The following is a 25,611-nucleotide window of genomic DNA, read 5'->3' on the forward strand; positions in this document are numbered from 1 at the left end:
TCCAAATAGGGAAAGATGAAGTAAAACTCTCCCTCTTTGCAGATGACATGATCTTGTATTTAAAGAATCCCACAGACTCCACTAAATTACTCAAGCTGATTCAAACCTTTGGCAATGTATCAGGGTATAAAATTAACCCACAAAAATCAATGGCTTTTCTGTATGCCAACAATGAGAAAAGTGTGGCTGAAATCAGGAAAGCAACTCCATAGTAAAAGCCCCACAAAAAATAAAATGCCTAGGAATTAATTTAACCAAAGGAATGAAGGACCTCTATGATGAAAACTTTAAATACCTGAAAAAGGAACTCAAAACAGAACTTAGAAAGTGGCAAAACCTCCCATGCTCTTGGATTGGAAGGATCAACATTATGAAAATGGCAATACTTCCCAAGGCTATCTACAAATTGAATGTGATACCTATCAATATTCCAAAAAATTCATATGGAACAATAAAAGACCCTGAATAGCAAAAACTCTCCTCAACAGAAAGAACAGTGCTGGAGGAATAGCAATACCAAATTTCAAACTCTACTACAAAGTCATAGTAATCAAAACAGCTTGGTACTGGCACAAGAACAGACCTCAGGACTAATGGAATAGAATTGAAAACCCAGAAATGAACCTACAGACCTATAGCCATCTAATCTTCGATAAGGGAGCTAAAACAATCGAATGGAAGAAAGACAGCCTCTTCAGTAAATGGTGCTGGAAAAATTGGTTAACTACTTGTAGAAAACTAAAGCTAGATCCTTATATATCACCCTGCACCAAAATCAACTCCAGATGGATCCAAAACCTCGGAGTCAAAGCAGACACTCTGAAAGCATTACAGGATGGAATAGGAGAAACCTTAGGTCTCCTTGGCACAGGCCAAAATTTTCTTAATAGAGACCCATAAACATGATAAATCAAAGAAAGGTTGGACAAATGGGATTGCATGAAATTACAGAGCTGCATGGCAAAGGACATAGCTAGCAAGATCAATAGAAAGCCCACGAATTGGGAGAAGAGCTTCACAAGCCATATAACGGACAAGGGTCTCATATCTAAAATATACCTGGAACTCAAAAAATTAAATCCCCCAACAACAAATCCTCAAAGAAACAACTGGCCAATAAATAAGTCGGCTAATGACTTAATGAGAAACTTTTCTGAAGAGGAAAGAAGGATGGCCAATAGACACATGAAGAAATTCTCAACCTCTCTAGCCATAAAAGAAATGTAAATCAAAACAACATTGAGATACCACCTCACCCATTAGAATGGCTATAATCAAAGAACTCTAGTAACAACAGATGCTCTTCTTTATAATAGTGGTTGATATTACATCAGAGCTAGTGGTAAGTACTGGGCAGGGACCTGTCTGCCACTGAGATTGCCCAAGTCAGGTGATACGACTTATCATATCTCCTGGTGTGGGAGTTTGGACTGAATGACCTTGATGATCATAGAGTCATGACCTCAAATATACTTCTGTTCTTAGAAGCTCTTTTTTTTGTTATTTCAAATCTATATCTTAAACTTCAAAGGAGAAAGTTTCTTAGGTCTTTCCAAACACAAGGATGAAAGCCTTTCCAGAATCCACTTCTAGGGAAGGTTCTGTGGTTTCCTAGGGCAGAGAAATACATACCTTGATAGGTTGCAAATCTCCCAGCAGAAAAAGTGGGCCTACATCAATATCTGGGTCTTTGGGGTAAATGTTTGGTTTTACATGATGCTGAAAGTGTCTGTGATTCCACCATCTTGCTGACAAGCCCTGAGGGAAGAAAAAAATGATTAACTAATAAGTCAATTCGTTAACTCATTAACTAATTGACAAATATCCTATCATTGTTGTATTAAAATGCATCCTCAAAGGCAAAATTAGATAGTTGCATTTCTATAGCCCAATTGCAAGGCTGGGTTACAGACTGACTCATGGGGCAAAAATTCCCAGTGCTTCTGAAGTCAGTTCTCTGATTCAGAAACAAATTTTGAGGCTAAACCAACTCCCCCAAATGAAAATATAGAACAAGTTACTGACATGAAATGTTTTTGCTCTTCTTCTAATTCTGAAGGTAAGCAGGGAAGAGAAGATTACTTCTATTTTACCAAGACTTTAATTAGTTCTGGGAATTAAAGGGTGGCTCCACATAGCATACTTCAATGAATATTTCAAAGAATCATAGATCTGAAGTGATCTCCACGGGAGACTTGGCTCAGATTATTATATAGCCCAGCTTCAATGCTCTCCTGCAAAAATAAATCCAAGCTTGAATCCTCTCTGATGAGGTTGTTGATGATTTTCTCTCTTCCTAAAAGTTTTAGAGATTTTCCTAAAGTAGAAGATTTGGAGGTATACCAACCTCTCTCATATGTTGGGTGCATAAATGCTGTTGTGTGGTTGTGGTAAAGCATTCATCCCTTTTGAATCTGCATTCTACCCCCACTAAATGCATTTATAGGCATTCACTCTCTGGGTAGTACAGGAAGCTACTAGATGTATGTATAATGTATGTATAATGTTGGTACATTGGCATATTCCAGCCCTTTTTATTGATGCTAATTATTTGTAGAAGAACATGGCACAGCAGCAATTTTTAATACATCTTGCAGTTTCTTAATGGTAGTCCTAGATCTGTGCTATCCCAATACACTCACCATTTACTATCTGTAGCCAGCTGAATTAAGTATCATAAAAGAGACAATATTCTGAAGACTCAGTATCAATAAAACAAGGAAAGCCAAATATTACGCAAACATTTCTTACATCTGTTATATGCTGGTAATATTTTCCTTATTGCTGTCTGAATGTAATATTTTCTTGACTTTATCTTCAATTTCTAATATTCTTTCTTTGCTTTGAATTTTTATTTTTTAAAAATTATCTTTAAGTAGGTCTACAAAGGAGTTTCAATTCAAACTACTATGCTTTCTTATCCTTGTTTTGGTCAATATTTTGATGTTTTGAATTTTTGTTTTGCTTTTCATGCTCAGTCTCTGTATATGTCTTTGCCAGTAGGGTTTATTTTAAATATATATGGAATGAATAAATTGCTTTTTAAATGTAACTAGTAGAAAGTTCAAAATGATAGGTTATTTTCATGTGACTTGCATTTTATTTCTCCTGTAGAATACTGGATACTATACATCTAGAAGGAGAGTATGCCTGAAAACCTGTGAGTGTTAGCTCTGTCTTGCCACAGTTTTCTTGGGGCTTTGCTAAGAGATTGAGGAGACCCCTACACACTTCCAAACATAAGGGGTGGAATGTGTAATTCTCTTCCCACCCTATCACTCTGACTTCCTTACAGTGGGATGCCTCCTTCTACTCCCCAGCTCTCTCCTGAATCTCATGACAGCCTGTGAAAGCACTTTCCATCTGTTTCTGTTTGAAGATCCTTTTGATATCTTAGACTCAATGTATCCCCAATTGGGGCTGTCCATGTCTAGCCCATCTTTGGGGAACCACTGCGCCCTGTACTTTTGTCAAATTCTATAGGACCCTTTCACTCTCAAAACTGCGCCTGCACTCACTTATTATTATTCTGTCATTCACTCATTATTTATGTTGATGTTTGTCCCATGTGTCAGATGCTGAACCAGGCATTTGAAATGCCAAAGTAAACATGGTCTCAAGGAACGCCCGTATTAGCAAACATGTAATCCAGTGGGAACAGTAGACAACTAACCAAGAACAAGGGCGATAGTGAATTCCCCTTTTTAATTAAGTTTCTCCAGACCCTCTTCTATCAGGTGACAGTATCTTCTAGCTAACCACTACCTACCTGTGAGACAGGTTGTGATTCACAATAGATCAGGGAACAGATCTTAACAGCATAAAGCCCTAAAGCTTAAAACAGTGGCCAGGGTAATGATGGGTGTGTTCTAAACAACCTGTTCTACCTGGGCCGCTTGGTCTGGAAGCCAAGTTTACTCAGAGACAGAAGAGAGAGAGAGTCCTTCACGAGTAAATGAACGTTCTCAGCCTTTGTGCTTGGTTGTCCCTGACAATCATCTGACACACCCAGAGCCGTTCCTCATTTCTGTGTCAAGTCCTTTTTCAGTACAGGAGAAATAATCCAGGCTTTGCCCTGAACCAAGCCTAATTTAAATGCCTTCTTGGTCATCTATGAGGTGTGTGACTTGACAATTTCCTGGGAAAATTCCAGGAAGCAACATACTTGACACTCCCAATGTTTTAGAATGTAGTCATGGAAAACAGCCTAGGTTTGCCTTTGTAGGAAGGTCTCCATTTAAAATATTCTTCTCCATTGTCCCCAGAATGACATTTGTTTTGTATTGTTTTCAAAATTTGCTGGCTGGGCAAGATTGAAAGACACATCTCTAGGGGTCTACTGTGGTGTCAGGAACAGTCACACAGCTCTTATTTTGAAATGCTTGGGACTAGAAATATTTTAATTCGTTTACAATTTTGAAAAATTTGGTTGGGGGAGATAGAAGACAATGATAAAAGGGGTGACATTAACTAAGTTGCATTACAGACTGCCATGTTGAATTGAAATCCCTTTGTACAACTGCTTAAGGAAATTAAAAACTAAAATAAAAGTGTGCCAGGTGCCAGTGGCTTATACCTGTAATCCTAGTTACTTAGGAGGCTGAGATCTGAGGCTCTCAGGAAGCCAGCCCAGGAAGGAAAGTCTGTGAGACTCTTATCTCCATTAAACTATTGAAAAAAGCCAAAAGTGGCATTGTGGCTCAGGTGGTAAAGTACCAGCCTTAAGCCAAAGAAGCAGAAGCTCAGGGATAGTGTTCAGGCCCAGAGTTCAAGCCCCAGGATGTCAAGAAATAAATACATACATATATAAATAAATAAAATTATTTATTTTTGTGTCAGTCTTGGGATTTACACTCAGGGCCTGGGCAGTGTCCCTGAGATTTTGTGCTCAAGGCTGACGTTATGCCACTGGAGCCACAGCTTCACTGCTAGGTTTTTGGTGTTTCCACTTCTAGACATTTGGTAGTTCAATGGCAATAAGAGTCTTCGGTACTTTCCTGCCTAGGCTGGCTTTGAACTGCCATCCTCAGATCTCAGCTTCCTAAGTAGCTAGGATTACAGGCATGAGCCACTGGAACCCTTGACCAAATTAAAAAAAATAATGGAACAAAGTTTTACGATGTGGAATTTTCTGCTGTCAGAAAATGTCAGAGCTCAGAAACGTATAGATTTTGGAGTATCTTAGATTTTGTATTTTCAGATTAGGGACTCCTCCACCAGTATTGCATGAAAAATCTGAAAACTACGTCGTCAATTTGCAGCTTACTTCTTGAGGATCTCTTTTATTGTGCCTACATTGCAAAGACTAGAAGATACTTAACTTTGCAACAGGGGTGAATGAAAAGTCCTAAAGTGTATCACTCGGTATCTCTGCCTTTCCTGGGATTGGGAGGTGGAATGGAAGATCAAGTTTTGAAATTAAAAGTTGTGATGCAAACGCAAGGAGGGGATGTGACTGCTCCTAAGTTTCTTTGTCATCTCTTCTCCGCCCACCTTTCCTCACCGCAGGTGATTGTCTCTTCTACCTGTAGCTGAAGCCTATACTCATCTTGCTCGTAAATCACTGGCTTTGCTTGAATGAAGGCTAACATAATACACCCTGCCTTGCTTTTGGACTCCACTCCCATTTTTTCGTTCTGTTCACAAGTTCATCAGTTCTAGTCATTTCAACTTGGGTCAAATGGATTCTGGACACACAATATATAAAGCGCTGTGGTGTATAGATTTGAACCAGTGGGGAAAGCATTGGCTGTGCGAAGGTGCCAGCAGGGGTGGGGCTGATGGGAAATTTTGTACAAACTGGCACCAAGTCCACTGCCAATGACCTCAGGGGCAGGCGAGTTTCACCTTTCTCAGGCTCCTTCATGGAGTGGAAGGCATTGGGCCAGCTTTCCACCTGAGTCTGATGGTGACAAGAAAAGAGCTCTGCTTTTATTCTGTGGTATTTCTCAGTGAATTCTGCCACACTTACCTGGTATATCCAGCACGGACAGATAGATGCTGCTGGCATTGCATGCCATGAGAATCTTATGCTTCAGTAAAACTTGTCACATCAAATGACTTTTCATTTCTCATTCTAAGCATTTTGAGGGGTAGTCATATCTTTAATACTGGAATACTCGAGGATTTTTTTTCACTGTATTTATAGAGTAAAAAAATAGTATAATCTGCTCCATGGAAGGTAAGAGGGAGTATTCTTTCCAAGTCAATGAGACTGTCTGAGATTTGAGGGCTACTTTCCTACCTTAATACTAACACGATTAAATACTTTTCTTAATGAGTCTGGCCATTGCTTTATGAAAAGATTGTTCCAAATATCAGGAACAGTTAGAAATGACTGAGCATTTTCAGATACTATTATATGGCGCATGGATGCTTTATATAATCCTTATTCTATTCCTCCGTGTTGAAGCCATTATCTACCCTGATTTTACCAGTGAAGAAAGTGAACTTCAAACACATGTAATATCTTGTTCAAAGTGGCCTAGCTAATCGGTAGCTAATCAGAGTTTGCGTGGAAGGCAGCTCTGTCATTGGGTCAGTAGTATGTCATTCTGGTTCAAGTTAGAATCACATGGGGGAGGGCAAGTTTCAAAACTGGTTTGATAGATCTTCCCACAAATGAATTTTACCAGAACATCTGAAAAAGTGTACAGCTTGGGGTAGGAGGAATACTAGGTTTGCACTCAGTGCTACAAGTTTGCAAGACAGGCAATCTGCCACTTACGCTACACTCCCAGTCTTTGTGTGCTTTAATTTTTTTAACATTATATTTTTTCAGATAAGGTCATGCATTTTTGAGTGGATGAAGCTCATACAATGATCCTCCTACTCCGGCTTCCCACAGGGTGGAGATTACAGGCATGTATCACCACGCTTGGCTTATTTGTTCAACTGTTCCCACATTTTTTTTTTTTTGCTTTTGCTCTGTGGCCTCAAAAAACCAGGATTCTCACAATCTCAGACTACTGAGTACTTGGAATTGCAGTTATGAGCCAACGGTGTCTGGATAAGCATTTAAAAAAAATTCTAGTGCCTCTAACTGGTAGGTTGAATTGAGAAACACTGCTCAGAAGTCTGTACCATGTAACTCTCTTATCAATTTTTTCTACTTACCAAGGTATTGACATTGGCTTAAATAGTCAAACCCTTTGATTATCTATCTCCACTGTGAAATAGGGGCACTAGAATCCCCATTTGTGAAAATTACAGGATATAATAGCTGAAGGTGGCAGTTTCCATCTATTGTGATCTCCCATCGGCCCTCCCTCGCTGCCCATGACTACTGCTCTCTCTGTAGTTCCAGCATTCTTGTTGTCTCCTTAGTAGCTGGCTGCTTCTAAGGGGCTGCCAGCTGGTAAACCACAAAATAGCTTTTAAAATAAATAATTAGTAACTTCTATGCTAACACATAGGCTCGGAGTCTATGTCCTCCAAATTTTTTTCCTTAAAAGGGTTGAAGGATTTGGTTTAGTGTGTGTGGGGTTGGGGGAGAGCCAGGGAGGTGGGAACCAGAGGCATTAGTGACTACAAACCCCAGAGAGCTAAAAGCAAAGTAGAGATCTTGCTTCACTCCTAATATTGTAGATGAGAACACTGAAGAACAGAGACAGGCATGCTATCACCTTGATGAAGGTGCATTGAGCTCACAAACGGACATGCTGAATAGAAGCCCCTTTGTATATCTACTTAAAGATGATGAGGATGATGGTGATGAAGATGAAATTGTGAGTAATGTCAGAGCCAAGGCTGAAAGTCACTCTAAACAATGATGCGCTGTCATCTTGTTTCAGTTGTTTCTCTAATCATTCATTCAAAAAATGCTTATTTGAAGGCCTATTGTGTGCGTGGCATGCTGCTAGCCACTGCTTAGAGGAGCTGCCCCATGGAGCTTATACCAGGGCGGATGAGGCCGGCTGTCACCATTTTGATCTGTCCATATGTTTAGGTTTTGTAACCAACCTGGCTTTTGCTGACCATTCTCTCCCTTTCTCTTCACTTTTACCTGGTCTCCTTCAGCTTTTTTCTTTAGTTTCTTAGTGCTACTTTTTCAGAATCAATCAGACCTGCTGGATTCCCTCTAGTTCCCAGCAAAAAGGTTCACATTTCTTCTAAGATGACTATATTTAATATGCAATATGTAAAATATAAATATTACAAATAACTCAGAGCCTGGTTACTGTCTCTGAGCTTTTTTGCCCAAAGCAAGCACTGTACCACTGGAGTCACATATCCACTTCTGGATTTTTCTGGGGAAGGGGTAGTATATTATTGGAGATAAGATTCTCATGTACTTTATTGCACTGGCTGGCTTTGAACTGCAACATTCAGATCTCAGCCTCTGGAATAGCTAGGATTACAGGCATGAGCTACCAGCACCATGCTAGATGACTATTTTATTCATGAATTTACAGTACCTCTCTCTCTGTGTCTCTCTAGACAGACCTGATGTGTGGGACTGTTGTAAACTTTATATAGTGTATGTATACCTACATATATATATATATATATAATATTATATATGCTAGATAATCTTTTATTTTACATGCCAGTACTGGGGTTTAAACTCAGGACTTGTAGCTCTTGCCAGGCTTTTGTTTTTGCTCAAGGCTGGTGCTCTACCACTTGAACCACATCTCCACTTTTGTATTTTTGCTGATTAATTGGAGATAACAATCTTACAGACTTTTCTGCCTGGTCTGCCTTCAAATCTCAGTCTTCAAACCTCAGTCTCCTGATTAACTAAGATTACAGATATGATCCACTAGCAGCCAGTGATATCTTTAATTTAATGTTTTTTTTTAGGACAATGAGATGCCATGGATTGTGCCAAATAGCCTCAGAGTAACCAAAATATAAGTTTCTTAAATAAAAATGAAGTTTTCTAATAAAAAATGAAGATTGTAATTTATCACCTATTTATGATGTTATATTGCCTATTAGTATGTATAAGCTACATAATTAGAACATTTATATTTGGGGGAGATGATAAAATATTTTTTTTACTGGCATGCATACACAATTGGGCATGGAAACCCTGTCTTTGGGAATAGCAATGGGGGGTCCCCATCTCATTGTCTGACACCCTGTACCTTGAGATGACACATCACGAATTTGTGCATCAGATGGTTCCACTTGGACTTCTTGAACAGGGAAAGATGTCCTATGTCATGCTGCAAAAACGCACTCTGAGCCTAGGAGAGAAAAAATCAGGAAGTATTTCTATTTCCCACACATGCCATCTTCTTCCTAATCTCCCTCCCTTTGTACAGGTGTCGCAATTCTCTCTTGACCACTATTAACAATCTCCCAGTGTGGAGTAGAAACACCAGGCCTTGGGGTTCTTGATCACTTAGGAGCTGCATGACTCAGTATGTCTCTTCTCAGGTATTTACATCATACATGAAGGCAATAACACCTGATGTGTGGGGCCTTTGTACAATTTATATAGAGTAAAATATTCAGTACATGCAGGCACCAAATACTTGTTTCCTGCTTTCTTTCCAACTGTTGCTCTCCAAAGAATAAAGCAAGGTGGGTTTTCAAGGGAAAAAATGAATGATGTGAACATTTTGGACTCCACTTGTACATGACTTCTAATTCTCTACGAAGATCTTTCCCACTTCTTCCAACGAGAATGAAATGAATTTCTATTCTAAAGCAGCATGTATTCTTTACTCCTGATGGCCTGTATCTCATTCTGCCTGGCAGAATGTCTTCTACCTTCTAGAAGCAGAGTGGCTTCTACCTGCATGGATGTTCACATTCCTAGAGGAAAAGTGTGTGAATTTCCCTTTATATCTACAATACAGTCTTGTGATCTTGGGATCCACGTGCAGAAATCATACTGTATGTACTTCAGCTAAGATTTCTCGAAGTCTCTCCAAAGCACCAGTTTCTATTTGTCCCTTATAAGACATTCTTGCCATTCTCTGTAAGATAATGGTCCTTGTTCTTGAAATCAGTCTAGTTCATTGATACATGTTGGTGGATCAATGAATGAAAGGAAAAGAGGAATGTTACAGGACCAAGGACAAGATTATAATTACTGAAATTGTGGGTGGGGGGAAGACACAAAACAAGATGAAGAGTAAATAGCAATTGTCACCGATTAAACCTTTACCAGGTGTTTGATATCATGCTAGGTAGTTTCCATATTAGCTTGCTTTGTGTTCTTAGAATTTTTTAATATATATTTTATTATAAAGATACAGTACAGAGAGGTTACAGTTACATGAGCAAGGTAATGAATCCATTTCCTATCAAGCACTGTTACCCCCTCCTTTGTTTAAATATTCATGATTGTTCTTACTCTATGGATGAGAGAATCCAGGCTTAGTGAAGTTTAGTAACATGTGGATAAATGTTTAACCTTGATGATAGCCTGCCAAGATATATCAGGGAGCTGCTGACACCAATCAAAAAAGGGAAGAAAAATCTACGTGCATCTCTCCTAGGATACTGCGTAGAATTAGAATACCAGCTTACCTGAGACACTGTGAGGAGAAAAGAAACAAGTATTGTAACCGTCCAGCCACTACCAAAATGACACAGGATTAGCCATGCTAGGACTTCCAAAACCAGGATCTGGGCAAGGTGGAGGAAAAAGAAGCCCAGGTTGGCATTGAACATGTTCATGCTTTCCAGTGTCCTTCGCAATCTTTGGAAATCTTCCACCAATTGTGGCTGTAAAATATATATTAAAGGGAAGAAGAATTAGTTTTCCCACCCCAAGGGGAGAAGAGAGTATAAGGATGTAACAATGTATTCTTACTAATTACTAATGGCAAACTTGGTTGTGCGTATGAATCTGTATTTTCCAGAATATTCTCATAGTTACTGGTGATCTTTACAAGATGCCTTTCCTCTTTTCAGCCCTTGAATGTATCCAAGGAATTCTTTTATGGAAAAGTGTGAACACACAACCACATAATTCACTTATATGAGCTCTAAGGATGAATTTTTGAGGATTATTTCAGCAGATTTTCGGAAGCAGGTTAAGGTTTGCATTGTCCTATATATTTACTATGTGAATGTGCCTGTGTGTGATTATGTACAATACATATTGTTTTGCAAGATAAAACTTGCCACACTACCTAGGGAAGTGTGCAGGGGCTTGCGAGAGGTATCACTTGGTTTGATGCTATGCTGGTTTTATAGCCAGAACAGTTGAGAAGGTGACTGAAGTTTGGAAAAAAAAATATCAAGTTTGGACAGGTGGAAGAAAGGAAAGAAATTCCAAATAAAAACAATAAGCAGCTATGAAAGTAATGCTAGATGCCAGAGTCTCATTCGAAAATACACTGATGTAACCTTAAATTTTTGTTTTTCTTTACTGTGGACAGTAAAGATTGGCAGGCAAACACTCAAGTACTTGAGCTATACATGTAGTCCTTTTGCTTTTTAGTTTTTCAGAGCTGGTCTCAGATTGACTTTGCCCTGGCCTGGCCTAGAACTGCAATTATCTTTCCTCCATCTCTGTATGTGGCTGGGACCATAAAAATGTGACACAATACCTGGCTTGTTTTAGAGGCAGGACAAAATTAACATTTGCTTTCTGGGCTGGCATTGAATGTAATCCTCCTATCTCTACTTCCTGAGAAATTACCATCATCTGCTAGCGGTACAACTTTTAAAAAAACCATTACTGGCCCAAAGTCTGTATGGGGCTTATCTTTCAGTACTCCATTAACCTTACAATTCTGGTGACCCTACATAGATAGTTTGAATAACTACTATCAGTCACCTCTCAGGTTGCTCCTAGTCTGATCAGCTTTTCTAATTGACTGATTGAGTAGAAGTCATCAAAATCCAGAAGACTGACTGGATTGAAATATTCATCTAGTCAGTGACAAATGGGAGATCTCAACCTACAACTCCTGACACCCAGTGTCATAGTTTTTTATGTACGAAGACCTGAGTATCTGCATGGACTACCTAAAGAAAACTTGTGGCAGACTTCACCTCCCAGAGATGAGCATGGTTTTAAATCCTGGTTGTCTTATAGCTCTCAGCCATTATTGAGAGTTGTCTTTTCCTGACAGAAAGTCTTCAGGAGGTATCAACTAAGCAAGGTGTCATCTTTTCTCACTAGCCTGGGGCCATCTTCCCCACATGAGGGGAATACATCTGGAATTTTGTAAGTTGCTCTATCATCATTGGGGTCACGATAACACCTAAAATGATCAAACATTTATATGTCCAGTGTTGTTCTAAGCTCTTTGAAGAACGTTACTTCTCTCATTCTTCTTCCTGACAGTTCGAATAAAGTTGATATTTTACGTGGAGAGAAACTGATGGACAGAGAGATTTGGAAATGAGTCTGAACAATTTGAGAGTGGCTGGGATTGTGAATTAGTGCAGGCTGCTCTTCCTCAGAGCCCAATATTCAAAGCAGAGCTATGATGTTGAAACATGGCCATGTGATATCTGTATATCTATATATGCATATGGAGTGACTCTAAACCATTAGTCTCAGCTCTGTTCAGAATCAGTTCTGTGCCTCACATTCTCCTCACATTTCTGTTTCATTTTTTAAAGAGGAAATAAACTCCTACCTTCTCTACTTCACAGTGATATATGGACCAGTACTTTGTATAAGTGACTTTAAAAAGTTAACAAATTTAAGTTCTTGTCCAATAAATCACAGCTGAACACTAGTGGCTCACGTTTATAAGCCTAGAAACTCAAGGGACTGAGATCTGAGGATCACAGTTAGAAGCTAGCCCAGGCAAGAAGGGCATGAAACTTTTATCTCTAATTAGCCACCTCAAATTCAGGAGTGGGAGGTGTGGTTCCAGTGGTAGAGATCTAGCCTTGAGTGAAAAAATTCAAGGGACACTGGAGATCTTGAGTTAAAGCACTAGTACTGTACATGCACACACACAACATTACAAATTTAAATTTTTTTCTATTAAGGATCATCGCTTTAAGCTTTATGTAAAGCCATCTAGGTAAATTTTTCATCTATAGAAACCTTTGGATGACATTATTTCATAGACTGAGAATATTAAAGAGAGAATGGTATTCTTGAGAATACTGAAGAAGTTGTGAGAAAGTGACTTAGAATTCCAGTTCTTTCATATACCAAGCGGTGGGGATTTTCAAAAGGCCATTTATTCTTCACGAGTGACAATTTGCCCACATATAAAATGGGCAAGAGTTAGGATATATTTAAAGCTTTCATTCAGCACTGTTTTATGGGCTTCTTAGTACATGTCTGATCTTGTGCAGGCAAGCAAAAAGGACACTGGGATAAGGAAAATAAACACATTCCCTGCTCATGAAATCCATTGTAGCAAGGAATAGAGACACAGACACCAAACACATAATTACAAGCAGTCCCTGAAATAAAAATATGTGTAAGTTTCCTGACACAAAGCAGGTGCTTAGAGACAGAGAGCTACTTTTGAGTAGAGTGCTAAAAATTGTAACAAGGAATATAGGCATAGACACCAAACATAATTACAGGCAGTCACTGAAATAAAAATATGTGTAAGTTTCCTGACATAAAGCGGGCACGTTGAGACTCAGAACGACTATTGAGTATAGCGGTAAGAATTCCATTCTTTGTTTCACAGTAGTTTAAAAGTTCTGAGGATCTAAAGAAATGACTCTGCTTAGAGAGATGCAGAATCCCCTCTGACTAGCCCTTCTTTTGTCTTTCTATGTCTTTCAGTTACTCCCAGTGGCCCCTCCCCTAAAAGTATTAGGTAGAATATTTCAGAAGCAGAGAATTCTTTGGTTTTAAATGGTGCATTGTTCTGAGTCACATGATGGAATCTCTTTGCTATTCTTTCTCCCCCTGTTCAGAGCACGAATCATCTCCATGTCTACTAATATATCCGTGTTTTACATATTGTCCTTCTAGTGGTGAGTGATGCGGGCAATCAAGGTATCTCTCATGGTATCACATTACTTGTACATAGGGCCCAGTCCCAGACAAAGTTTCAAGTACCCACTGAGGTCATGAAATGTACCTTCTGTTACTATACTGTCTGGTGGGCTTACACATGCGTGTCATGTACTTTCTCACACCGTCCCCTCCCCAACCCAATACTAAATTGACCTTGAAATGTTCCCTTTCTCCATCATTCTCCCTTGTGGGTTACTGACCCATTACTTACATCTTTATTTCTCTCCAGACTGGGCTCTCCTGGGGCAAGCTCTCCAACGAGCAGTGGCTTCAGGTACCGCTTCACAATGTCCTGATCCAGGTGCATGGCCGTGAAAGCATCCTGGAAATCACAGATACTTGTTGGAAGTGTGGGAGAGGAAACACATTTGTTTAGACACCAACCCACCTCTTCTTACTTGACCTGTACCCAACTCGGCAATCAACACAACATCCAACACACAGTCTTGGCTTCTAATTCTTCCATGTGGAAGCTTTGAGTTGATGAATTAGGACTTTCCTATGAAAGCATAATGCCAGAGACCCATTTAGCCTAGGTAGTGTTTCTTCAGGCACAGCCAACATGGTCAGGGGCTCCTGGAGCATCGGAGGAATATCACTATTTATTTGACTATCAGAGGAAAGAGTTTCTTGAGTCTCTTGGCCAAGATGAATCTTTAACTCATAAGCTTACATATGGAAGTGGTCTCTACTGTCTGAGCCACACAGTATCTAAGACTGTTGATGATGATTCACTCTTTTAAAGAGGGCCTCCTTTAGGTGGTTGGTCAAGACCCAGAAGAATGAGACTTCCTGCTTAGGTCTTTCCAGAGAAAGACATTTGATTTAATGACAGTGGCTAAAAGCAAAGACATGAGAAGTCATGAGATCCCACTCCTTACATCTGGGTTGTCTAAAGGAGTACACTCTTCACAAAGTTTGTTACGAAAGACTCCTACAACGCCACAAAAAACCAAAAACCACCACTACTTCCTGTCAACATCATCTACTCACTCCACATTGTATGGAGGAGCAGTGGGGCTCTTAGGTCTTCTTATATGGGGAAGTAAGAGACTCTCTTTCTACAAGAATGTGAATAGCTTTTTTGGGAGTGGGGTGGGAGGAAGAGACTGTAAGCGATAAATGCTGGACTTTGTGCTGTCATGGTTTGGGGGTGAGAGGGATTGAAAAGGAAAGCAAAACAACAGAGGTTGTAAGTTGAACATATGGAGGCCACAGAATACTCAAGAATGGTGGTTATGTACAGTACGGATCCACAGACCAAACCTTGGCGTCAGTTTTCCAACATTTAAAATCTGAGGTTGCTGCTTACTAACTCTAGGACAAGTCTGTTGACTTGTGTGTATTATTCTATCCTCTCATCCCTAAATGAAGGTGATTGTAGCCACTCAGTTTATAGAGTAATCATGAAGATCAAATGAATTAATTTGGAATGTGGATTAGCACATATGAAGCTTATAATAGCTATTAACACGTGTTGTTGCTTATAAAACTCTAGAGATATAACACATTTAGTACAAGAATCCAGAAACAGTCTTCCTATACTCTAATGCTAATGAAGAGTTGTTCCTGAATATATCAATGAATACAATAAATCCGACATCTTCAAATCATGTAGCTGCTTTAAATATATCCAAGAAATACATATATACCTACTTGTATAAAGGTCTTATACACTGATTAGAGTAATGAAATAGATTCAATATTAACTATGTGGATTCATTTCACCTATGGATCTGTAGATGTAATGATGTAACTAGCTTTTTTTTTTTACTTCAGGTTTTTGTCTTTTAGAACCATTCCAGGCTTTACTGTTCCTTCTGTATACTTCTTCTTACATCCTCCTTGGGAGATGATGGTATTTCAAGGATGTTTAAATTTTTTCCACATTCTATGTGGCTACAGTTTAGTTCTGACCAGGAAAAGAATGAGTTAATGATTAAGAGAATGCTGAAGGTCTCTCATGGCAATACATCCTGACAAAATTTACACCTGCTTTGCTGTTTCATAGCAGGATAGAATGGTGGATGTTGAAGGATCAATGTTAAGGCAAAACAGAATGTAATCTATTGCAATTACATGTTTACAATGTGCTGATTATACTATTCTTAGTTCATCATTTCTCCTGATCCCCAGGGAGGTCTATACTGTGATGACAAATACCAATGAGGTATAGACATTTCCAGAACAGTAAGTATTGATCTGTTTTGTGGAGCTTTGTTCTCAGTGCATTCATGGGGAAATATAGCAAGGAAGTTTTAGAAAATTCAATAGTTTTCTAATAGAACCCAGATACTAAGTTGTGAAATCTGTTGTTGAAAACCTGCAAGAACAGGTTCAGTTACTTACATTCCTGGGCAAGTATAGTCCTGCTGAAAGAAGGAGAGGGAGTAAAATGAAGGAGAAGGAGAGGGAGCTAGAGTTAACCCCGTGCAGCCTATGTGAAAGATGTTCTGTGGGCCAACTTGTAGGGTATAACTTATGTTACACAGGAAGAGACACCAAGTTTGAAAAGTGAGAGTCCTTTTGATGTCATATCCCACCATCAGTACAAAACCAGGGTTGAAATTTGGGATTATCTGGGCCTAAAACAATGAAGTTGTAAGCAACGGCTCCATTCTTGATATGTATAATTGTTTTTCTAAGGGACACAATGCAAGATCATTTTTAAATGATGCTAAAATAAGTTTGCATCTACTGGAAAGAGGATAATGGTGTTTCTCCATCTTAGGTTTAACTTTTTAACTATTTTTTATTTTATTGTAAAGATGCTGTACAGAGGTGTTACAGTTACATGAATAAGGTAATGAGTGTATTTCTTGTCGAACATGGTTACTCCCTCCTTTGTGATTTTTTCCTACTATCTCTTCCCTCTCCTACTCCCCCACAACCCCGTGGGAAGATGTAAAGATCATTTCCAACATAGTGTCTTTTGAGTATCATTGTTGCAATGGATCATCCTGTGTCCTTGCTTCAGCATTTTGTTATTCCTCTTCCCATCCCCAAATTAGATAAATGTATATACAAGATGCAGGGTACCAAAATCAAATACAGTGACAACAGGGGATATACCATAGTGGGAAGAACATACAAAAGAAGCAAAAAAAATCACAGAGTTCATTAAAAACATTAGCATCAATTCATGGTGCAAAGGGAATTTTGTTTTGGTATGTTTATCTAGGCATTTCCTGTGCCTTCTCAGCCTCACTTTCTTCTGTATCTTTTTTTTTTCTTCTGTATCTTTTACACTTAACAAATAGTCTGTGTCTCTTCATGTACAATTCACTTTGCTTGATTTCCTTCTTCCATACAGCTAAGCTCTTCTTTGGCCTTTAAGACCTATATTACAAATTTCCTCCCCTCATTCATTTACTAAAAATTCTAATCACTTCTAGGCATTCATGGCACTTTGTTCCTAGATCTTTTCATATTAGGTTGCAATAAAAGAGTATATTGGCTTCTTCTTAATTATTTGTGAGTTTTCTGAAGACCAGAACTAGTAACTGCTATGGATTAATGTGTGGCTAAGACCCACTGCATTGCCCCTTACATAGCATGTGATGAATACATGCCTGGTGAATAAGAGAACAGGTGCATAGATATAAGGATGTAACAATTCTTTACGGGAAGCATTGCACTACTGAGGCCTTGCTTTCCAAGGATGCAGGTAGTAAATGCCTATGCGCTTTCTGACCGCCCCCACATCTCTATTTTACATTTTACTACTTTCACTTCTTTCATTTTCCCTCACTAGCCTTCTGGCTCTCTTCTCCATCATCATCTCCTCTTCTGAACTTATTCACAAATTTATATTGCCATTCAGCTAGAAATGGATCAGTCAATATAGCAAAGATGTGATCATTATGTTTCTTTTACAAACACTTTGGAAATGCTGCTAATTTATTTTTAGCTATCATCAACAGGGAAGTGATATGCTTTCCTATAAAAGCAATATAATCCCTAGTGAAAGAGAAACACGTGTAAGTCAGAAGGCCTGAGGCCAAACACTGCATTTATAATTTAAATAATATTACTCAAGTTGTTCCTTGCAGGAAGATGCCCCGCCAAGAGGGCAAGTGTGTCCTGAAATCCTCCAGACATTCCATTTGTCAAACCTTGTGTCTATGGAGCTACCACCACAAAATGTCTGCCCTTTGCCATTGAGACTAAGCTACTTGGAGGTAATGATGGATCAGGCACCTTTGCACGGGGTGATTTACCTCAATTCCTAAGTCTTTTGTTATCCATGTAGATAATATTATGTAATCCATCACATGGATTTACTAGTTCCTTCATTCATTTAGTCCTACTCATTCTCAAGCCTATCCATGCTAACATCGTAGGCTTTGAAATGGCAAAAGGTGGCTAAAATCACAGGCTTTGAAATTAGACACACTAATAAATAATTGCACACAGTTACCAATATGATTACTTGGGTCCATTGATATGGGTTGAAAATTCCAAACAGAAGGGTATGAAGAAACAAACATGTTTAAAAAATACCACTGGAGAGAATGTATATCATGAATAAGATAACTGAAATATAGGTTTCCCCCCCGTTATTTACTTAGAAAAGCTTACAAGCTGAGACGGTGGCTCAAGTGGTAGAGCCCCTACCTATCAAACATGAGGCTCTGGGTTCATACCCCAGTTCTGCTAACTGCTAACTACTCATGAGACTCTCTCATAATCAGCCAAAGATGAAGTTCCCATTCCCACACCTTTGGGGAACTCCTTTTCTGCTGTTCTTCCAGATCTTTCGTGCTCCAAGGGTAGTGGCTAGAGCGAGGCTTTTAATATTTCAGATGAAGAGTGTGCTATTACTGCCTACATGAATCATAATGCACTCCACCTCTGCTTTCCTTTGCTTCTCCTGTCCCAGCCTTGCATTTGTTGACACTGTTTATCCCAAGCTACATGCAAGGAATTTTCTTTGGGAGTTAAACACGATGCTACATTTCTCTACATAGGAATCTTCAAGATGGTTGAAGACTATAAGCGTTCATCATCCATCGTTGTCTTATTCATCTGTGACTCAGGGCAGAAGTTTTTTTTTTTCCTGTGACATTTATGGGGGAGGTTGTCTAGAGATGAGAAGCTCGCTGCCCTCCACATAAGATCATAAATCTCATTTCTTTGTTCCAAACATGTATCAGTGAATGCAAGGCAGCATTTACATTTTGGTGGAGCTTAGAACAATGTTGCTGTCTATAAAATTGATAGCCAGCTATTTATTCATATGTGTGTCCTGTTATTGAAGTGTTTCGTGATCCTCATTTTAAAGATTGCAGCACTGACCATTATGTTGTCATTATATGCCAATCTTTATAATTGATCCTCACTGTTGCACTTAGAAGCTGTCTCTGGCTTTTCTTGGGTGAGCTCACACGAGTAAAAATACCCAGGCCAAAACTCTAGTAATTAGTACTATAACAATAGTTTAAGAATCATATCATTTGAAAGAGACCACTTAAGTCAATGTTCCTTTGATGTGTTTATTTTCTTAGAGAAAGTTGAGTTTCTTAGAGAACATTCAAACCCATGTCAGAAGAAAGGAACTAATAATAGAACACAAAGTAACCTTCATTCATTGAGTATTTAATCTATGCTGAGCACCATAAAGAGCACTTCATTCCACTTCCAGAGATGGTAACAACAAAACTAAGGTTAAGATGTTATTTTCCCTTTATAGATAAAGAGATTCCAAAGGCTTGAACAACTTTCTATGGCCCAGCCTAGTAAATGGAAGACTGGATGGTCCTACTAAGTGCAGAGTCCAGAGGTCCTACTAGATCCGTTTCATTCCAAACCTTCTGCCTTTAGGCATCAGACTGTACCTCTGTGCAGCAAGCCTTTAAAGCAAATGAAGGGTAGAGTAAATAATCCCATGGGATGGATATATCATGTAGGTAGGAATCATATCCACTTTCTATGAGGCCTAGAAAAGAGTTCCTGTGTGAGCAAAAAGAATGGGCAGGTGCAAACATGGGTTCAGGGCTGCCATGTAGAGACTCATACTCAGTACTTTAAGTTCTATAGAGAATGTTTGATCTCAGGTGCTCTGACTTCTTAGCTAGGATGCACAATGCACTTCCCATCATATACCGTTCTGTTCCAACTAGAGAGCATACAATATAATCAGAGCATCTAAGTGGATGATAAATTAACATAAATTAATGATGATATTTATAAAGGAACTGTGGATTCTAGTGGTATGACTACTCATCGCTACCATCTAGTGAACCATAATTTAATGTCTGGTATACATTTCACTTACTAATGAAATATACATTCCACTTACTATAAACCTGGGTAGGTCCATTTCTCCTTAGCAGATCTTGAAGTTGATTCTCAGAGCATTTCAGTGACTTTCCTAAATTTGACTAACGTATTCAAAGGCTCAAGTTCTCAGCCCTGTGAGTAACCAGAGGCTCCTTCTGGAACTTTTTAGTAATCTGGAGCCAGCTTTCCTTGGAGAATATCTTTCCTCTGAACAGCTTTAGATTTATTTTTCTAAGGTACGTAATACATAGTTGACTGTGCATGTGATTTTTCTTTATTGCCACATACATATTTGAAGGCTGCTTGTCTTTTGTTCCTAAGGATCTGCTAGTATTACACTAATCATTTTCCTCATTGTTTAGAGTAGGAAGTAGAGGCATAATAATACCCTGGTTTCTGGGAGATAATGATCACTAGCAAATTATAGATTTATTGTCTGGCTACTTCAAGTGAGGCTGGGTTATTTCCTTCTCATTATTATTCTAGTTATTTTTTGGTGGTTCAGGGACTTGAATTCAGAGACTTGTTATTGCTAGGCAAGTGCTCTATAATTTGATATATGTTTGTAGACATTTTCTTTCTTTCTGTTTTGACTTATGTGATTTTTTAGATAAGGGATCACACTTCTTTTTCCCCAGGACTAACTTTGAACTGCAGTTCTCCTACCCACACTTCTTATACAGTGGAATTACAACCTGGAGCCTCTGTGTTTGTCCTTATCTGAGATTTTCAACATAGTTGAAAGCCCATGTCTTTGCCAGCACATCCTTGAGCTAGTTTTGTGATGTGTGTTGGAAAAGCCTGATCCATTGTACCTAAATTGTAGGACTGAGGGAACAGAAGAAAAAGAGATCAGTGTTTCTCTTTCAAATCATTTTTATATTTGTTATTTGTCTGTTATTTATACAGAAATGTTCCTCCACTTTGCTAGATTTCTAGACATGTATCAACATCTATGATACTTCCATCTTTTTTCCCAAGGAAAGGTTATCATTATTTTAAAAACTATCATTCAGACAAGAGAACAAGGGATGCTAGCAGGGTGTGTCCAGATGAGAGAATGAAGACAGAAAAGTGATGAACAAATAAGACATTGGTGGGATAATTCAGGAAAACTAAGATTTGCAGGAACAGATGCTGATGGCATCAAAGATTCCGTCTCCGGTGCCTTATAAATCTACCAGTAAATTTTCTGTAAATTTTCTTAGTAGCACACCCTCCTTTTAGACTGTTGCTCAGCAAAGTGATATCTTCAGTCCTTGGCCTGGAAATCCAGCTGGAAAAGTTCTATGCCTCTTTGTGTGTGAAATCAACAGGTACATCAACAGCAACAAAAAGACTAGGTTTCAGTTTTTGCTCTGTCATACTAAATTCTAACCTCAAGCTTGTTGTTTTGTTTCTTTTTCTTTTTTGTGGGGGGGGGGTCCGGTAGTGGGGCCTGAATTCTGAGCCTGGGAGCTCTCCCTCAGCTCTTCAGCTCAAGGCGAGTGCTCTACCATTTGAGCCACAGCGCCACTTCCAGGTTTTTTCCTGCTTATGTGGTGCTGAGGAATCGAACCCAGGGCCTCATGCATGCAAGGCAAGAGCTCTACCACTCAGCCACCTTCCCAGCCCGTTGTTTTGTTTCTTTTGATCTCTATTTCTTTATCTATACAATGTGGAAAATAAAAATTCCAGTTGGGAGGAAATACACAGCCCATGTAATACTATAAGCTGGAACTTCCTGAATAAACTCCTGTTTCACAACAAACAAGGAGAGATGGTTGACAAACAGATTCTACACAGCAGAGGATGTAGTCGCTAAGCTAAAAAGACACCATACAGAACAGGAGATTTTTGCCAGCTCTACTTCAGATGAAGATCTAAGAACCAGAATATACAGAGAGTTTTAAAGAAAATCCCAAGGAATCATTAAATCCAATCAATAAATGGCAAAGGAGCTAAACAGATACTTCTCAGATGAAATTCAAACAATCAATAAATAGATGAAGAAATGCTTAACATTCAAGGCCAGAAAGGAAATTCAAATGAAAACAATATTGAGATTCCATGTCACTCCAGTCAGAATGTCCATCACCAAAAGTATGACCAGCAACAAGTGCACGCAAGGAAATGAGGGAAAAAGGAACCTTGTGTGCTATTTGTTGGAATGTTACGTTAGTGTATCTCCTATGGAAGTCAGTGTGGAGGTTTGTCAAAAGCCTAAACATAGAACTATCATATGATGCAGTGATAATAAAGGCATAAGACTTAATAAGTCACCTGTATGTGTTCATAGCAGCACTATTGAACTGTTCACCATACCAATGTTGTGGAAATGGTCCATAACTAGTGAATGGATTAAGAAAATGAAATCTATACACACACATACACACACAAGCACACACATATACACATATGTAAATATAAATATGTTTATATGCATTATGTGCACACAAGCATACGATGAAATTTTATTCATCCATCTGGAAGAATGAAATTTTGTAATAACATAATTTGCAGAGAATCAGATGGACTTGGAATAAAAATCATATTACGTGGAGTAAGCCGGGCTAAGCTTAGAAAGATGAAGGGCAAATGTTTTCTCTCATATATCAATGTCTATTTTGCTTAACTTTGATTTTGCCTTTCTAATGGATTACCCTAGTTTTGGTTTCCCTTAAATCGACTGTATTTCAGTTAATACATTCATATGAACGTGCACACCACCCAATGTGTTTACTTACGTGTCTATAAACGGATTCTAGCTTCTACATATGAAAGAAAACACGCAACTATTATCTCTCTGGACCAGGTTTACTTCAAATTAACACAATTTCCTCCCAATCCTTTCATTCCTTTGCAAATGCTCATCCAACAGATGAGCAAAATTCTACTATGTATATATACCACATCTTCTTGATCCATTCAGAATATAAAACTTGTCACTAACATCTTTATAGACATGGTCAAATTTATTTAGACATATATGCATATATATGTATTGTACATATTCTTAGAATGTGAAAAAAGAATAGAATTTGTCATTATCAATTGCTGGATATGTGACACATTGGTCACCACTGTGAGTATCAGCTATCTCATCTGTAATATGGAAATGATATTCAGCTTCACTGGGGGAGGTTGAAGCAAGGTATCACATTTGAATATATCCATAGAAGTGGGTTGTATCATCTTTGTCTTACTGAATGAGTTACCAGGTGCAGAAGAGCTCTGCAAACACTCAAAGTCCTGGTAATGGTTAGCTCTTTCGTCGTTATTGACACAGAGTTGTGTCCACTGGATGGCTTTCTTTCTTTCACTCCAATGACAAGAGTCAGAAAGTTCTGTGTGAACTTCATATATTCCTTTTTCCCCCCAGATTTTTCCTTCACCTTCACCTTTGCCAGTTTCTTCCGATTAGACAGTGTGATTGCACTTCTATTCAAATGAAAACCAACACCAAGAACATAGCCAAACCCAGAATGCACCAGCAGTATCCACTATCAACATCTGAATATGCCCCAAACTGGGTGTGCATATTAACTAGACTTGTTTAGATAGGAATCTTGAAAAATTGGTTAGGGAGGAGATGAGTGATGGTGGAGCTGAGCACGTACTTGAATGTTTTTGGGAAGAGAGCCAAGAACTGAGCCATGTAGCAGCTGGCAGAGTCAGAAAAGGGGAGGGCATGGAGGGAGAGAGCAAGGGAGGGGAGAAGAGAGAAAGAGACAGAGAGAAAGCCGGGAAGTCCTTACCGTGGCATCTTCTCCGGCGTAGTGATTGAGGACTCGGTGCCCTCCTGGATGCTTCTCTGCCCACTTAGTTACATTGTAGACCTTGCGGTTGATCACCAGCCACTGGTCGGCCTCCTGATTGTGTCTCTGGATCTCCTGCCAGGTGTACGTGTTGAGACTCTTGCTGAGCACATTATTCTTGCCATTTGCCTCTGGCTTTACATAGCTCTCAGCTTTCCCATTTGCTCTGGGCTTCCCATTCGCCTGATGCGTCTCAGCTAGGTAGGGCTGACTCGTTCCTACAAGGCTCCCGTTGTCCTCAAGTTTTTCTTCAAGCTTCATGGTCACCGAATCCTAGGGATCATCTAGATGGACTCCTGAGATTTCTATTGTTCTACCTGGGCCACGAAATGACCGCTTTTCTTCCCTTTCATTCCCCTGAGATATGATGCCTGAGCAGAAACACTCCTTAGTTCAGTTGACCCTTCACAAGCCTGATAGTGAAACAAACTTCCCACTGTCCCTGTTCTGGTCTGTCACCAACCTCTCCTGCTCTGAGGGAGGCTGCACATTCTTTCAGTCTTTACTTCTCCCCAGGCTGGCTGGTCTCTTCGCAGCATCCTCCTTCATCATTAAATGTCCCTTCAGTGAAGAGTCTGGACCAATCGCAGCCCAGCTGAATGCTGAGCTCCGCCCCCAGGGAGGAGGCGGCTGTGCCCTGTGCTCCTGGAGCTGGGTTGGGTCAGTCTGTTCCCTGAAGTACCTGTGAATAGACCTTGAAGGTTGCAAGTTCAGCTTTTGAGCAAAAACTTTCCAACTCTCCAGGACGACACAAAATGCTTGGTGGATTTGGGAAATATTCTTCTGACAGTTATCATGCATCACAAGTCAGGGAATTCAAATGCTTTTTTTTTTTTTGTTTTTACAGCTTCCTTGTAGTTTGAGAGAATCAACATCAACCACCACTTTTCACTGTCAACATGTATAAAGGTAACAACAACAGACATGTGCTAGATAGAACTCATGACGGTTTACTAAGTCTTTGTCACACGCTTTATCTCGTCTAATCCTCCCATCCTTCTTCCAGTATTCCATCTTCCAGGTGAGGAAACAAGGACTGGTTGCCACAGGTAAGATTCCAGCAGTATTATTCTGTGAGTGACAAGTGACCCCCAAAGGCTCTTATCCAATATTCCAAGCCCTTGACATTGTTTCCCCACCTCTAGATAACAGACATAATAATAAGACTTCGTGGTTCAGAAGCAGAAATTGAAGAAGGTTGAATAAGCAAAGATGATGAAAAGATTGTATAAGTGGTAAGTGAGGAAGACAAAGGGGGAATTCTGACTTTGAAAATATATCTAAAATAAGAGGCTGAGGAAAGTATTTAGCAAAAGCACATTTTATGATGTGATGAACTACATCTTTAAAAATCAAATCCAAATTTCCCACTATTTAGCCCACTATTACTTATAAATTATTTATTTACCAAATTCCCCTCCAAAGCAAAAATTGCCTCACTGTTCAGCTATAAGAAAGGCTCTATGAATGATGAATATACTGAATATTGTATAGATATTTCCAAAGACTTTGGTAGACCATTTCACAGCAAGGGGCAAGTTATTTAGTGGATTGTATTAAATCAGTGGCATATGATGAGTAGAAAGTAGGTCACCAATGTTGGCAGTGGTTCAACCT

General features: G+C 39.2%; 1 protein-coding gene across 1 annotated transcript in view; it reads right to left on the minus strand.

Moving 5' to 3' along the window:
• The window catches only part of LOC105995329 (fatty acid desaturase 2-like protein FADS2P1), a 39,702-nt gene extending 15,447 nt beyond the window's left edge, over positions 1–24,255 (minus strand). Inside the window, exons 1-5 of the mRNA XM_013029033.1 lie at positions 23,935–24,255; positions 14,127–14,237; positions 10,481–10,686; positions 9,093–9,186; positions 1,633–1,758 (exon numbers count right to left, since the gene is read on the minus strand). Of these exons, the coding sequence (XP_012884487.1) occupies positions 1,633–1,758; positions 9,093–9,186; positions 10,481–10,686; positions 14,127–14,237; positions 23,935–24,255 (858 nt within the window). The remainder of the gene's footprint in view (positions 1–1,632; positions 1,759–9,092; positions 9,187–10,480; positions 10,687–14,126; positions 14,238–23,934) is intronic.
• Between the last annotated feature and the right edge of the window lie 1,356 nt (positions 24,256–25,611).

This window comes from Dipodomys ordii, unplaced genomic scaffold (assembly GCF_000151885.1).
Source record: "Dipodomys ordii isolate 6190 unplaced genomic scaffold, Dord_2.0 Scaffold117, whole genome shotgun sequence".
NCBI lineage: Eukaryota > Metazoa > Chordata > Mammalia > Rodentia > Heteromyidae > Dipodomys > Dipodomys ordii.